Source organism: Periplaneta americana, chromosome 12 (assembly GCF_040183065.1).
Source record: "Periplaneta americana isolate PAMFEO1 chromosome 12, P.americana_PAMFEO1_priV1, whole genome shotgun sequence".
Lineage (NCBI taxonomy): Eukaryota > Metazoa > Arthropoda > Insecta > Blattodea > Blattidae > Periplaneta > Periplaneta americana.
This window is the reverse complement of record NC_091128.1, coordinates 179,273,126-179,290,509: the sequence shown is the minus strand read 5'-3', so window position 1 is coordinate 179,290,509 and position 17,384 is coordinate 179,273,126. Positions and strand designations below refer to the sequence as shown.

The following is a 17,384-nucleotide window of genomic DNA, read 5'->3' as shown; positions in this document are numbered from 1 at the left end:
CTATAGGTATGCCGCTCAATAATCTATTGAGTCTTTTGTTGATTGGTTCAGCAAAAGCGGCAATGATACGTGTTTTAATAGCGTCATACCTGCCCGTGGCTGGTGGAGATTTAATTAAATCAGCTATAATTGGAATAAACGTATGATCAGCGTTACTTACTATATATTGGAATTTTGCTTGATCTCGAGTAATCCCTGCGAAACTGAGAGCATTTTCCACTACTGCAAACCATAGATCTGGATCGTCCTTGTAGAATGGAGGAGGCTTCTCAATACGTTGTGCACACACAACGACTCTGTCACCACTACTAGTTGGTAAAGAACTCTGCTCTGTATCTTCGTGCGTGTTCATATCAAGTCGGGGTCACCAATATTGTAGCTAGAATACAATATACTGAGTAAATGAAACTCAAGAACAGTTTTTATTTCTCGTCAGAAAAGATACAAAACAATTCACAACAAAGCCGTTGCCAAGGAGAGTTGAATTTCCATAGCCCACTCCGTTGTATCATGAACATAGACGTAGGCCAGTTGTGACTGCAGAACTCAGAGCCCTACAACGTCTTCAACAACCCTGCCATCTAGCGAAAATTCTGCATTACTGTGCTCTAGCGGGCGGAATATTAACTACTGAGTCAAACTGAATTCGGCTCAAAGTCTGCCATAAGAAACGCATATAAACTAGAATCAGTAGCCTTTTGTACAGTGTTATATGGATGTAGGCAGTGCCACACCGAAGTGGCTCCCACGTTCTGAAAAACGCTGCGAGAGTGCGTCCCGATCTGTGCGCGCGCTCGTTCAAATGAAATACGAATAAAATGTGTAGAAATAAACTGTTACAACTGCTTTGTTTCTTTCATTGGTGGTGCCATGGCACACGGGCAGTACCCCAAAAGCCGCCCCTGATCACAACCATATCTACATGAGTTGTGTCTTTGTACGTAAATAGAGAATTATGTATATATGATTTTTTGTAGCATTATAGTGCCTTCATGAAAAGTAGGCCCTATTATTCTGTGCGCGTTCAAACGACAGCACATACCAATCTTTTATCATATAGTGGAACTTCATGCACAGGTCGGGAGATTCTGAGCTCCGTAGCGGTTGTTAAGTGGCCATGTACTTCGAATCATCCGAAAATATCATTCAGGATCCACTCTCCTATCAGCAACACTCTCCATCATCCAGCTACAAACTCGTGATTGTACTGTAGCGATTGGTGAACCACCGTAATTTTATAGCGTTTCGATTAAAATTTTTTGGTGGCAATTCTTACTCAGGATTTTGAAACGCCTGTTTCCTGAGCAAGACGATGGAAATATTATTTTTTGGAATACATTCAATTTGTTAACATATTTAATCTAAGTTTTCTACCGTATGAGCTCTGCGACGGGTAGCAGGTTTGTTGTCGTTAGAGAGATCCTGTTTGTCGTAACTTTTAAACAAGTTGACGAACTATTTTCCTACTTGAAACAGGATCACCACGATATTTTCTTGTGAATCACCTCACCTCTGTTCCGCTTAGTTCGTCTTTATATACCTACGTAACGTACATAAAATCTCTTTGTTATGGTTTGGTTTGCCCGTGATTCTTGTCCCACATGGTCACCATTCCATAGTCTCGGAATCCTGTGAAAGTTTCTGACCTTGTCTTTGTCTCTGGTGATTCGATAGGTTGCCATGATGACACAGGTGAACAGCAGCACGTTGATGAGCCAGATGATGCCCACGCGGCTGGACACCAGCGCCATCACCACCGACGGAATCATCGTCACGCCATCCAGTGAGCCTGCCAGGTTAGTGTAGTCTGCACCACCGTAATCGGGGATGCTATCCATTCCGATGAGCTCCCACAACCCGCTCAACGTCTGCAGGTACAAATCAATATGGTGTTTAGATCGACCTTTTAAATGCCATTTTTACTATCTGTAGGCCTATCTCTATTAATAATAATAATAATAATAATAATAATAATAATAATAATAATTTATTTTAGCTGGCAGAGTTAAGGCCGTAAGGCCTTCTCTTCCACTCAACCAGCAAAAAGTATATATACATATGCATGAACTTACGAAGAATTCAACAATTTGATTTAGATGAGAGTTACATGTATACAAGAGTTATTTACGAATTAAACAACAAAATACTATGAACTATTAATTAAACACTGAAATAAACTGTGTAGCAGAATTAAACTAAAATACTTAGAATGTTAATATATTTCAAATAATGTTAGATAATAGAAAGAGATTATTATGAGACAATTTTGAAAATACAGCACTATCAGGATGATGTCTAAAGGAAGGAGTAACAATGTAGTCAGTGATTAAGTCAGTATGACTGGAGTGAAATGCTAAGAAGGTTACCTTTTAAGCTGCTTTTAAAAGTGTTTATTGTCTTGCAGCCCCTAATACTTTGTGAAAGGGAATTCCATTGTCGCGAGGTGGATACTGTAAAAGATGATGAATAACGAGATGTTCTGTGAAGAGGTATACTTAGCGTGCCACAGATAAGTGATCTGGTATTTACGTCGTGGTTAGAGTATAGATAAGAGAAACGAGACGAAAGGTAATTTGGTGTTGAGGTGTGCAGAATTCGAAAGAGTAAAGACAAAGAGTGAAAGTTCTACGTTCTTTAAGTCGGAGCCACGAGAGACTTGCGAAGGACGGTGATATGTGATCATATCGTCGGATGTTGCACACGTATCTGACGCACATATTCTGAGCTCGCTGTAACTTGACTGACAGTTCAGAACTTAGGTCACTTAACAAAACGTCACAATAATCGAAATGCGGCATTACTAGGGTTTGTACTAGGGTAAGTTTTAGTTGCTGGGGCAAGAAGTTTCTTGTAGTGCTACAAAAAAATCTCTCTTGAGATATTAACAGAAATTCGCACTTTGAACATTCCTCATAAATAATGAAAAAGTAGCATGCTCGGCCATTACTAAACTATTGGACGGCAGATTGATGTTTTGTAAGATTTTAGTAATTTCCTTTAGTTGGACAACGCAATTTACAGGACGCTGTGGTTATTATTGCGTACTGTGGTCATGTCACCGTCCATTATTAATACAAGAAATGTAAAATGGAGGTGATACAGCTTGACATTAGAATATTTCTAAAATCACTACTGGAAACAAGATTATAAAGCTGCTTCCACTGCTCGAAGAATATGACGTGTTGTCGAGGATGAAGGTGTCGCTAGTGAGCGTGTAGCACAAAGTGGTCCCAGAGCTTGAATAATGCAGAAGGAAACATTAAAGATTTAAAACGTCCTGGAAGACGTAAGGTATGGAATACTGAGAATGCACTGGAAAAAATCCATAAAAATGCCTGTCATAAGAACTCGATCCTTTAATAGATACAATACATCGCTACATTAAGACGGTTGGAAAATCATACAGAAGTTGTGGTCTGTGCCTCAAGAACTGAGGCCCTGGTAGAGGGGAAGAGAAGGTCTGATGGGCTTATACTGTATCTACCAGGTTAAATAAATAAATATATAAGTTAGTGAGTAAAATAATGAATAAGTGAATAAATAAATGAATAAATGAATAGATAAGTGAGTGAGTAAAATAATGAATAAGTGAATAAATAAATAAATAAATAAATAAATAAATAAATTAATGAATAGATAAGTGAGTGAGTAAATAATGAATAAATAAATAAATAAATGAATAGATGAGTGAGTAAAATAAGGAATAAGTGAATAAATAAATAAATAAATAAATAAATAGATAAATAAATGAATAAATGAATAGATAAGTGAGTGAGTAAAATAATGAATAAGTGAATAAATAAATAAATGAATAGATAAGTGAGTGAGTAAAATAATTAATAAGTGAATAAATAAATAAATAAATGAATAAATGAATAGATAAGTGAGTGAGTAAAATAATGAATAAGTGAATAAATAAATAAATAAATAAATAGATAAGTGAGTGAGTAAAATAACGAATAAGTGAATAAATAAATAAATAAATAAATGAATAGATAAGTGAGTGAGTAAAATAATGAATAAGTGAATAAATAAATAAATAAATGAATAGTTAAGTGAGTGAGTAAAATAATGAATAAGTGAATAAATAAATAAATAAATAAATAGATAAGTGAGTGAGTAAAATAATGAATAAGTGAATAAATAAATAAAAAATAAATAAATGAATAGATAAGTGAGTGAGTAAAATAATGAATGAGTGAATGAATAAATAAATAAATAAATAGATAAGTGAGTGAGTAAAATAATGAATAAGTGAATAAATAAATAAATAGATAAGTGAGTGAGTAAATAATGAATACATAAATAAATAAATAAATGAATAGACGAGTAAAATAATGAATAAGTGAATAAATAAATAAATGAATAAATGAATGAATAGATAAGTGAGTGAGTAAAATAATGAATAAGTGAATAAATAAATAAATAAATAAATAAATAAATGAATAGATAAGTGAGTGAGTAAAATAATGAATAAGTGAATAAATAAATAAATAGATAAACGAATACATAAATGAGTGAGTAAAATAATGAATAAGTGAATAAATAAATAAATAACTAAATAAATAAATAAATAGATGAGTGAGTAAAATAATGAATAAGTGAATAAATATATATATATGATTAAATAAATAAATAAATAAATAAACAGATAAATGAGTGAGTAAAATAATGAATGAGTGAATAAATGAATAAATAAATAAGTAAATAAATAAATGAATGAATGAATGAATGAATAAATAAATAAATAAGTAAATAAATAAATAAATGAATGAATGAATAAATACATAAATAAATGAATGAATGAATGAATGAATGAATAAATAAATAAGTAAATAAATGAATGAATGAATGAATGAATGAATGAATGAATGAATGAATGAATGAATGGCTGCTTTATTCTCAACAGCAACATGAAGTTTTCAGAGATAGGTGTTAATCCAAGTAGAATTATTTTGCAGCAGGGCACTGCGAGACCCACACAGCCAGGAACTGGGAGAAATCTAATGATCTGATTGCTACCACATACAGGCCGTGTCTCTGGACATGTAAGCTTTCATAATGCTAATGTTTAGTGAACAAGTATCAATCAAACAAGAATTTTTGTTTACTGGGTAGTACGGACTTAATCGCTATGCACTGTATAGCTTTGGATCTCGACTTCTGACGTAACATCTGCCTATTTAGTCAACTATCTACTTCACTTCAGCTGAATATATATATATATATATATATATATATATATATATATATATTATTTATAATTTTGAAGAGCACGATTCATCAATTTGACACTCTATCTGTGAGATGAGAAAATACTTTAAATAAATAAAATTAATATACAAAATTGGTTAGAAAATGATATGACTTATCATAAAAAATATCCTGATGGGATAACTTTAAGGCTAGGCAGAAAATTTTGTTGCCAGGGGTGCCATTTTGTAAAGTTACAGTCGTGTCTAGCATTATTATTATTATTATTATTATTATTATTATTATTATTATTATTATTATTATTATTATTATTACAACTTACCTGTGCCTGATTGGCCTGCAACGCAAACATGATTGCGGCAACAATATCCAGTACAATGTTGGCAGCACTGACGAGGATCCACGGAATGTATGCCAGACTGCTGCGCACTTTTATGGCACCGCCAACTAAGACATGCACGAACATTGGAAATGAGAGTTAGCTGAAGATCATGAAACAATAAAGAACAGGTAGAGTTGCGGAAGTTATCATTGCAATTTATTATGGATGCCACTGGAACTGAGGCGACCTTTGTGTAGAGAAATCTGCCTGTACACAATCCAGACTCTATTGGTGACTTTGATGAACAAGGGAACAGTTGTAGGTGCGAAACTGCCGCCGCGCCTGCGCAAGGAGCAGAGATTCGTATTTACGGCACTGCCTGTGAATGTGCGGCACTATATAACTTAAAAAAAATAGGAACAAGAGTTAAGCCTGGTTCACAATAAACCGGGGACGAGAACCAGAATTAAAACGAGAAGCAGAGGACGTGAATATGAAAATTTTTGATTCACAATAAACCGAGAACGTAGACGACTATGCATATCGATATGCATGTCAATAACGATATATAAAGTCGATATTACGCATTCTGATGTTATTTGTGTACAATTGACCAATGGCGTTCTCTCATGAGTACAAGGCAGCGAACATAAACACAGGTTAACCAACTTCGAAATTTCAACTGAAACATTTCATTAGGTACGGTACTATAAATATGCCCATGCATCATTATCACAACCTATTTTAAATCTACCATAACGTAAAATAATTAGAGAAGAAACATTTGTAATAGAACAAAAATGAACACAACAGTAGTTATTGAATTGAAGCATGAATATGTAGTGTGTAATACAACCAATACAGTAATAAAATATGATTCGCTTCCGATCGGTGTTCAAAGATGCAGCTATTGAAAGCCACGTATTTTCCTTCATTTTCTCATCTTTATACGAGGCGCGCCGCTTATCGTAAACGTGAGGATTATCCTCAACAATCAATATTAGAATCTCATCAAATAAAACTTGCTCCATGATGCACAGCACAGAACAAAATAATGCATAGGTTATGTCACGGTCTTCTTGCTACAAAATATACGACGACAAAATAGCTTTTAGATGGCAATAGAATGAATCTAGTGGGCTGTGATCGGAAACGTGAACGCCAAAGTTGAAACTTGGCCAACTCTCCGTTCCCGATCCCGGGCTCCGGCAAGCTTTTCGTTAATTGTGAATGCTCACATTTAAATGTACACATTTTAACAATTTCACCGTTTTCGTTTTCGTTCCGATTCTCGTTTCCGGTTTATTGTGAACTAGCCTTTAAACTCTGCATGTAGGCCTAATACAGTATTTAGCTGGAAGTTACACACGTATGTTAAACAGTCACGGACCACAAATATTTCTCTGTCAGTAATTATCAGAATTATCAATTTATTGAGAGAATGACGTAAGCACACAAAGTTACAGTAATCCTCCACAAACTTAAGTTATTATTTAAAAAATGTAAGCAAATCAACTGGACTGTAAATTTAGATTAAAAGTTAATTTGAACAAGAAATCAAAAGGTATAATTTCTTTCTTTTTCCTTAATCTGCTTATCCGACTTACACATATTTCCGGTAGGGGAGGGAGATTCTTTTGTTCGTACAATAGACATCCCACAAATGCGGGCCTCGGTATGACGCAGGACCACCACTGAGACATCAGAGGACAATCACAAGACATCGGACAAACACCCAATCCCGTGGACGGAAGATAAATTCCTTCCACTTCCCACGCTGGTAATTGAACCTCGGACCGCTTGTTTGGGAAGCGTCAAAATAAATACATGAAACTGAAATAAAATCAAACCTACTCTAAGAAACAAAATTACATAATCTAACACTTTTGTGACGACCCAAAATATAATTTGTATCATTTAAATATTATAAAGTTGATATCCCATTTCTAATAAATATATTTCTAATAAGGGAACTAATATGCATTTTCCAATAGGAATTCTTAATACACCACCACTCCTATTCCAAAAAAAAAAAAAAAAAAAAAACTTCTCTAAAGACAATTTCCGTGCTCAGGACGAGAACATACGATATTATGATTTTTAACTTCCCCTGTTGTATATGCAATTAGCACAATCTTGGTGTATCTAAGGTCGCATTGATTCTACGAATGCTGCTGTAGCCAGGCAACATACATTTCACAGTGTGCAAAAACCAAAACCGGTCAGACTGGAGTGGGAATAATCATGTGGAACAATGACATCATGCGCGAGTCGAAAACTGAAGCGTTATGTTTTGAATGTTGCCTGGCTGCCATTTCGTATTCTGTGGTAGTCTACAGCACCGTTACAATTCTGATGTAATCAGGATGTAGGCTACTCACACCAATTGAAAAAATCAGACTGGACAACTACTGATACTGAGTTTGAAGTTTTCAAACTAGTTATTTGGACTACTTAAAATAGTTCTTATTAATCAATGAAGACGTATTGATATGTTGATGAAATAATAATAATAATAATAATAATAATAATAATAATAATAATAATAATAATAATTTGGATGCTGTCACCTTTGCTTTTTAACTTCGCTCTAGAATATGCCATTAGGAAAGCTCAGGATAACAGAGAGGGTTTGCAATAGAACGGATTACATCAGCTTCTTGTCTATGCAGATAACGTGAATATGTTAGGAGGAAATCCACAAACGATTAGGGAAAACACGGGAATTTTACTGGAAGCAAGTAAAGCGATAGGTTTGGAAGTAAATCCCGAAAAGACAAAGTATATGATTATGCCTCGTGACGAGAATATTGTACGAAATGGAACTATAAAAACTGGAGATTTATCTTTTGAAGAGTTGGAGAAGTTCAAATATCTTGGAGCAACAGTAACCAATATAAATGACACTAGGGAGGAAATTAAACACAGAATAAATATGGGAAATGCCTGTTATTATTCGGTTGAGAAGCTTTTATCATCCAGTCTGCTGTCACAAAATCTGAAAGTTAGAATTTATAAAACAGTTATACTACCGGTTGTTCTTTATGGTTATGAAACTTGGACTCTCACTTTGAGAGAGGAACAGAGATTAAGGGTGTTTGAGAATAAGGTTCATAGGAAAATATTTGGGGCTAAGAGGGATGAAGTTACAGGAGAATGGAGAAAGTTACACAACGCAGAGCTGTACGCATTGTATTCTTCACCTGACATAATTAGAAACATTAAATCCACACGTTTGAGATGGGCAGGGCATGTAGCACGTATGTGCGAATCCAGAACTGCATATAGAGTGTTAGTTGGGAGGCCGGAGGGAATAAGACCTTTGGGGAGGTCGAGACGTAGATGGGAGGATAATATTAAAATGGATTTGAGGGAGGTGGGATATGATGATAGAGACTGGATTAATCTTGCTCAGGATTGGGACTGATGACGGGCTTATGTGAGGGCGGCAATGAACCTCCGGGTTCCTTAAAAGCATACGTAAGTAAGTAAGTAATAATAATAATAATAATAATAATAATAATAATAATGTAGTAGAATAATCATGATGATTGTGGTGACAGTGAATATTCTGCGTACGACATTACAGGGTGTTGGGAGTACACGTGTAAATATTTTGATAATTGCTTAAGAAAAACTCATGTAAAACAAACGCCTTGTGAATTTACTTTTCCCGTTGCTATAATACTTTTTCCACTACGCACTGCGGTTTTCACGGTCTGATGTTTTATGAGCGATCTTACTACGAAACGCCTGTCAGTTTAGACTACACGCACGTACTTCAGCATAATCTCTTTCTCAAGAGTCATTAACCTTGCAGGAAGCTCACTTGACGTAATGGAAGGATTCACTGAAGCTGAATTAGCCGATATTCATTTAATGTACGAACAGCAAGAGAATCTGCAATCGTGGGAGGGGGTACGATTCACAAATCCTGGAATTCCAAACAGAGTGATGTACCAAAGACTCAGGGATGCAGGATCTCTTTGTTCACGGGTAGAGAATCGTGGACCGCCACGTGACGTCGTTTTCTTTCGTGATGTGACATAACTATTCTATAAAAGACCTACGTTAGTTAAGAAAATATTAACTACTTTTAACAATTGAGAGATTGTTTTGTTTCGTGTTTTCATTTTATTTCAGTGACACTTTTTAAATGTGATTTTCTTTTAATTCTTTCGTGATAGTTTAGAAGTGAATGCCACATCATTATATATATACTGTAGTTTTTTATTTTGATAATTTACATTACTTTCAATGCTTTTTTTGCTGTGCACCATCCTTATGAGAATAAAAATGTAGGTTGTGTTCGAAATTCGAACGTATTTCAGTATAAAATAAATAGGGAATGAATTTAATTCCATGTGTTAATGTAAAAGCTAATTGTGTTTGTATACACGTTAAGTTAGGCCTATTTGTTTACCTGTTACAGTACAAAGACCTTATTGGTAAGCCTGGACCTCCGGGTTCGTAGGGAAAACAAATCGCCTGGAAGTATTAACGAACCTAAAAACATGAAATCTTTTATATCTAATAGTACATTATGCAACGAGCCTATAATGGTAGTAATTAAGATGCGAGTATGTTTATGAAACGAGCGCAAGCGAGTTTCATAATTGTCATACGAGCGTCTTAATTACCATTATAGGCAAGTTTCATACGACTTTTTATGCTCGACCATATTTCTAACTTGAAATTATTCATAAGTATTCGTGTTATTCTTATCTGACTGGGAAGCGGAACTGACCTTGTGCAATACCTCGTAAATTGTGAGATGTGCGTAGACGCGAAAGTATTGATTTTTTCCGAGAAACAAATGTCGACATTGACCTTGATATAATCTAGAGAGTAAAATAAATATTAATCTTGATATAACCTTGAAATTGATTTAGACATTGAAAAACGAGATGACAAATTCAATTTATTTGAATATAATTTACAATTAACGCTAATTATTATAGTAACAGAACATAACCTTCTGCGACAGTATTAGATTTCCAGCCTCCGTGACGTTTCGCTAGTTGTCTTTCGATTGCATATCCGAGAATAATCGATACTTGCGCTTTCATATTGCTACAATGGTGTTTTCTGATTGGTGGAACAGCTGAACTTTAATGAATAGATGTACTTTAATGAGGTGCATTAAAGGGCTGCTACCAGGTGTATAATTACTACATTTCGGCATGGTCGAGCATAATAGTAATATGCGTTACAAGAGCGGTATGTTGAAGTTTTCATGTTCGAGGAAAAGTTTGAAAAAGCGAAACGTAGTTGAGCTTTTTTAATTTCCGAGAATTGAAAGAAAACATACCACTCGTGTATCGTACATTATTTTGTGCGAAGATCGTTTATTGCATACCTGAAAGAGGAATTTCTAATTAGTTGCAATGAAATCTCCATCTTGGTTTCTGTTCAATGACGGCAAATTTGGAAAACAAAAATATCTATCTTCAACATTGTTGCTTTAAAATGTTTTCTGTGTTTACTATACTCCAGCAGGCCGTGATATACGTCTGTCTTTTTTTCCCCCCAGTCTATAAATGCGAACTTACAACAAACGGCTTCCTTAATGTTACATGCATCACGAAATGCAGTAACTTTAGTGGAGTTGTAGAGTTTACTTAATTTTTGCAAATATTTAAAAACAATAATTAATAGTGCAATTTAGGTGAAATTGCAGTGGTAAGTTTCCAATTTATAATTATTACTATATTGAACGTCTCTAAAAATAATATGTTAAAAGCCTAAAGCATTAAAATCAATATGTCACTTAAGCGGTAAGAAGAGGGAAATTGTTATGTGTGTTCGGTTGGGAATACTGAATGTGGAATTTTAGACTTACCGCGGATTGGTTTTGTGCGGAAACCAAGCAAATACGCACGATCTCGCACAAAATAACTTACGATTGGAAGATTGAGAAATGCTTTACACAATGTGGTTCAGTACACTACACAATACTCGTATTACCTCTCAAAATATTTACACGTATACCCCTAACACACTTGTACACCATGATGATGATGATGATGATGATGATCTCACCGATGAGAATGATGGACGTCACAGCCCATAGCAAGCTCAGCACTGTGTAGCTGATCACGATGCTCTTCGTGGACTCCGCGCTGTCGAAGCTTTCCGGCCAAACTCCACCTGCCGGGGTTGTGTACACCACTGAGTCTGGGATGTTCTCCAAGATGTCTCCCAGGAAATCAAACTCTTCTGGGAGTTTTGCACATTCTGGATCTGTGGATGAATTGAACAATGCAATGGTTTACAGTACACGAGGGGGCGCCTGGCCTGCAGGTCAGCTCCTTGTAACAGCAAGGTTCAGAATATTAGCGCGGCGTTAATGAAATTAAAAGGGCCGGGGTTCAGCAACACTTTAGCACTCCACATCCAGCTAATGGTCCGATGTCATAGGCCACTGCTAGGTAGCGAGTCGAATTTCTTATTGTTTAAACTGTGACCTAAGCATCCATTTCAAGAACTTTGCGAAACAAAGATTCCAGTCATAAGTATAAGGCCGAAAATCATTCTCTTTCGCTAGTAGGTTGTATACGCGTCGAAGTAAATTATTAAAGCTGTGTGCATTTTATTCAATATACCGGGAGTTTGAAAATTCAACCAAGAAATTTATCTGATTATAGAGGGTTTGTAGACAAGCAATTTGAGATAGGGAACTCAGGCTCTCCGACGAAAAGTATCTGAGTTATAAGCTGTCAAGTTTATGTTTGATACTCATAACCCAGCATTAAGATGAAATACGGGTAGGGAATAGTATAGAATGGTTTTGAGTCTTTTTAGGAAATAGATGCAGCCTGGACACTGGAAAGTTTTCTTTTCTCAATCGTACTATCAGGGACTGGAATGCTTCACCTGCAGACTTATTAAAGGCTTTACTAATAACCAAAAATGTATTTAAAAATAGGCTTAAGAACTTTACTAATAGACGGTAGTTTATTTTGCACACTATGTAATTGATGTTTTGTTATTTGAAGTGTTGTCAGTGAAGTTTTATAGTTTATAGTGGTGCAGCAAAGTATTTGAATAGTGAAATGTTTTTGAAGTGTGAGTGAAATCAGAATAGTATCAGTGAAATGTGTCGTAGCTCCAGTGCAGTGAGTGAGTTGACAGCGAAATGAGTGTAGTGTTGAAAGGTACTTGTGCAGGTATGAACATATCATACTCGTGGGTTTTAGTTCGAACTTAGGGTTAAGATACAAATTAGATTTACTTTAAATGTTATTTTAAGTGATCGTGCTTCATTTAATTTAGGATATTCCCTATTATTATTGTTATTATTATTTTCATTATTATTATTATTATAAATTATTGTTAGTATTAATTATTTATATTAATTATTGGTATTATTATTAACTGTATTTTTAATTAATAAGTTTATTATTGTCATTATTGAGTGTAATTAGTTACCACTGCCACCGGGTATATACCCATTGCAGTGTGAATAAATACATACACATTTAGCCTGACGAGTTACTCCCTTGGTTTGAATTGTAAATTATTTAAAAATAGCGTGTAAGAGGGCCTTAGACTAGAAATGTTTTGCTTAAATGAAGTTCTGTTTATAAGTATGCATAAGGGTGGAATTATTTGACTTATTTGAACTGTTGTATCAGTGAAGCGAGGTGAGTTAGTGAAGTTATGGTTTTACAGTGCAGTGAATAGTTCCGATCAGTGATAATTTATAGCGTCAATGAAATGTGTTCTATAGTGTCAGTGAAATGTGTTCTATAGTGTCAGTGAAATGTGTTGTAGAGTGTCAGGGAAATGTGTCCTAAAGTGTAAGTGTTCTATAGTGTCAGTGAAATGTGTTCTATAGTGTCAGTGAAATGTGTTGTAGAGTGTCAGTGAAATGTGTGCTAAAGTGTCAGTGAAATGTGTTCTGTAGTGTCAGTGAAATGTGTTGTAGAGCGTCAGTGAAATGTGTCCTAAAGTGTCAGTGAAATGTGTTCTATAGTGTCAGTGAAATGTGTTGTAGAGTGTCAGTGAAATGTGTGCTAAAGTGTCAGTGAAATGTGTTCTATAGTGTCAGTGAAATGTGTTGTAGAGTTGAAACAGAGCTTCCGGGCTAAGATGCCGTGGTCTACTGGTGCTGACGTTACCAGACGTTTCGTCTACTTCTACGGCAGACATCTTCAGTGGTTAGGTATCCTCGGTCGAAGTCTTCTGCTCGGGATACCTGTAGCAACTGATGCTACAGGTATCCCGAGCAGAAGACTTCGACCGAGGATACCTAACCACTGAAGATGTCTGCCGTAGAAGTAGACGAAACGTCTGGTAACGTCAGCACCAGTAGACCACGGCATCTTAGCCCGGAAGCTCTGTTTCAACTAGACACCGGCCGTGAAAGCCTGCATGTGTTGTAGAGTGTCAGTGAAATGTGTTCTATAGTGTCAGTGAAATGTGTTGTAGAGTGTCGGTGAAATGTGTTCTATAGTGTCAGTTAAATGCGTCATAGTGCCACTACAGTGAGTGAGATGAGAGTAAAGTGAAAGACTATTGAAACTTATGTAGGGCCTATACATGTGTAGGTTGTATTGTAAAATTAAGTATTTTATTAATATTTAATATTTGAGGAGAAAAATTCGCTCCGGCGCCGGGGATCGAACCCGGGTCCTTGGTTCTACGTACCAAGCGCTCTGACCACTGAGCTACGCCGAATTCAATCCACAGCACCGGATCGAATCTTCCTCCTTCAGTGTTTCCCTTTATGGCCTGACTCCAAGTTAGGCATATATTTTGACGTATATGTCCAATGTCAACTGCCATTATACTAGGAGCGCACTCAGCTGAGTGACTTGTTTGGCCGGGATTCCGCAGTTAAGTGCACAGTAATCTGTACAGACGTATGCACTGCAGCTATGAGAATATTATAGATTAATTAATTTGTCCTACAGAATAATATATGTAATATTGACAATTAATATTTGAGGAGAAAATTTAATCTATAATAGGATTTTATGTTTTATTATTAATTGTAATTATTGTGTTAAATATTGTATTGTGTATTGTATAATTGTATTGTGTATATAATTGTATTGTGTATTGTTTATATTGTGTACACCATTGCCACCAGGTGCTTGCCCACTTGCAGTGTAAATAAATACATACAGCACGGGATCCATGAATCAGAGCGTTGCGGTTCGTGAAAATGAACATTTCGAACCTCGATGTACACCAGACGGTATTGGCAGCACTGTTCAATTTCAATAATTTTTAGTTCGGATATGTGCTTGGTTATTTTTTATCTAAGTAACGCTACGATTAGCATGTCTCTTTGTTTAAGAAAGCGCCAGTTCCTATCTCTGCACAGGGTATTAATCAGTTCCTTACAACGGATTAGGGATGATTGAGAAGGCAGCAGCTGCCACCTTGGCAACATTTCAAGATCATTGCATTGTGATGGTGAGGCTTATCTCGCTCACCTCGATAACCTGATCTCACTTTATGGAGTTTTTCCTGTAAGAGGAGATAAAGCGCTCGGCCGGCCTGATAGCATGTTGCCAACTGGACGGAAATTCCGTCAAAACTGACGGAATTCCAACATAGCGGACGGGAAAAAAATGGCTTTGACGGGGGACGGATTTTCTGGCGGAAATTACGATTTACATCGTCTTTTGAGATTTTCAGCTGCTGTCATTTTTAATTGTTTATTTTTTGGGAGATTTTACCTTTTATTTGAACAGCCCTGCCTGCTGCATACTATGTTTAAGAATTCTCTGTTCCAGAGTTCCTCGTAATCAAGTTAGATGTTGACTAATCATTATTTTAATCGGGATTGGTAAGTAAGTTGCGTTAGAATAGGGTCATTTTTTTTTATTTTGACGGATTCTGACGGATTTCCAGGTGTTATACTGACGGGGATACAATTTATATGTTGGTAACACTGCCTGATAGACACTGTACAAAAATGGCTGCTAGGCAGCTTTAGGAGTACCAGAGCGTGAAGCCTCGTTCACACTTTTCAAGTAACTTGAATTCAAGTCACTTGAAAGACGAACTTGAAAAGTGTGAACTATGTTTCAAGTTGACTTGAAATCAATTAACGGCTTAAATTCAAGTTTCAAGTGAAGTTGGATCCCTTTCTACTTTTTACTTGACTTGAAAGGACACTTGAAAAGTGTGAACGTCACTTGATAACTTGAATTCAAGGAGAAAAGCTCGGGAATTCAAATTAACAGCTGTTTTAAGAGCGTTAAATTAACAGCTGATTGCTTTTCTATCCTACTGGGAATGTAAAAATAATAGGAAACTGTAGTAAGTGAAATAATGACCAAGTATTTGAATTTCTGAAGTTTTATAAAATTCACGAAGTCCTGCGGATGAAACTGCAAAGTTTCGTAATAAAAATGCAAAGGAAGCTGCCAAGGAAGTAAGAGTTCATTGTAGAACTGAACAGCAGAGATTTTAACGCGGACACAGATGAGATAACCTATGAAAGGCAATAATAAAAACCATTTAACTGTAGATAGAGAAGAAGTGAGGAAGATAAGAGAGAAAAAGAGAAGAAGAGCGTTGCTTGAAGGGATGACATTTATCGCCGAAACTGGCATGGTTCAGTGTGGTTGATAGATTTTTTTTGGGAACTGTAACAGCTTCAAGATAATCATTTTCAATTATGGTAAATCAGACTTGCTAATATTTTATTACATTTGCGATAATAATTATCAAATCTGCTTGAAGATTTCACTTATTCTATTTGTAATAGTCAGTGGCCTTGTATTTCTCTTACTAAGCTAATTCCTAACCCATACTGAACAACGCGTCTTTCATTTCTTCAATATATTTATCATTTCCCTGGCACGGACAATTGCTACTACAGAAATGCCTAATTGCACAACATCCATGGACGCCATTTTATCCTACTTGAAAACAAAATAACTTGAATATGTCTGAACTGAGACTTGAATTCAGGTTACTTGAAATCACGTGACTTGAATTCAAGTTACTTGAAAAGTGTAAACGAGGCTTAAATGGTATGCAGACGTCACCACTGTATTCTGTAAATGGTAAACAGTTCCAGCAACATCTCTGACGCGCATCTTTCGGACTGTCACATACGATAAACCAAGTCTTATCTCCACCATCATCCCAGAGCCGTGCTTAACTGTGTACAGTTATGTTGGCTGATATTGATTGTTTGACCATCAAACATCACTTTGCAATTACATGTTTATCAATTGAAAGGTAATGACAATATAGCTTGTGCAAAGAATAGGAAAAAGTACAGATACGGAATAAAGAAAATGGTCGACTCTTGCTAGCAGTCCTCCTCTATGTAGGCAACAAGCTTCGCAAAACTATCCACAAGTAGCATACATTTAGGCACTATTGTTTACTGCCCATGCGCAGTGCGTTCTATCTGAAACTTAGTAAAATTAGATGGCCCAATTTTCGTTTCTTCGCCTGTACAAATTAATTTAAAAACTCTTTTGTAAACTATAATCCAAAGTATGTACACAAGTAGTCTATTAGTTTAAATAAGGAAACTACGTTAAAGGATGTGAAAAGAACAAGAAACAAACATATCTCTTAAAACTGTTCAATGTCCCTCATTTTTAGCTCTCATGTGTCTCTTAAAATTGTTCAATGTCCTTCATTTTCAGCTCTCTTGTGTCTCTTAAAATTGTTCAATATCCCTCATTTTTAGCTCTTATGTGTCTCTTAAAGTTGTTCGATGTCCCTCATTTTTAGCTCTTATGTGTCTCTTAAAGCTGTTCAATATCCCTCATTTTTAGCTCTCATGTGTCTCTTAAAGTTATTCAATATCCCTCATTTTTAGTTCTCATGTGTCTCTTAAAGTTGTTCAATATCCCTCATTTTTAGT

At 35.6% G+C, this 17,384-nt stretch overlaps 1 protein-coding gene across 2 annotated transcripts in view; it reads right to left on the bottom strand.

Annotated features, from left to right (window-relative positions):
• The window catches only part of LOC138711251 (uncharacterized), a 58,218-nt gene that overhangs the window by 20,910 nt on the left and 19,924 nt on the right, over window positions 1-17,384 (bottom strand). For both annotated transcript variants that reach the window (XM_069842670.1, XM_069842671.1), the window contains exons 3-5: window positions 11,579-11,779; window positions 5,537-5,661; window positions 1,647-1,868 (exon numbers count right to left, since the gene is read on the bottom strand). In XM_069842670.1, the coding sequence (XP_069698771.1) occupies window positions 1,647-1,868; window positions 5,537-5,661; window positions 11,579-11,779 (548 nt within the window). The remainder of the gene's footprint in view (window positions 1-1,646; window positions 1,869-5,536; window positions 5,662-11,578; window positions 11,780-17,384) is intronic.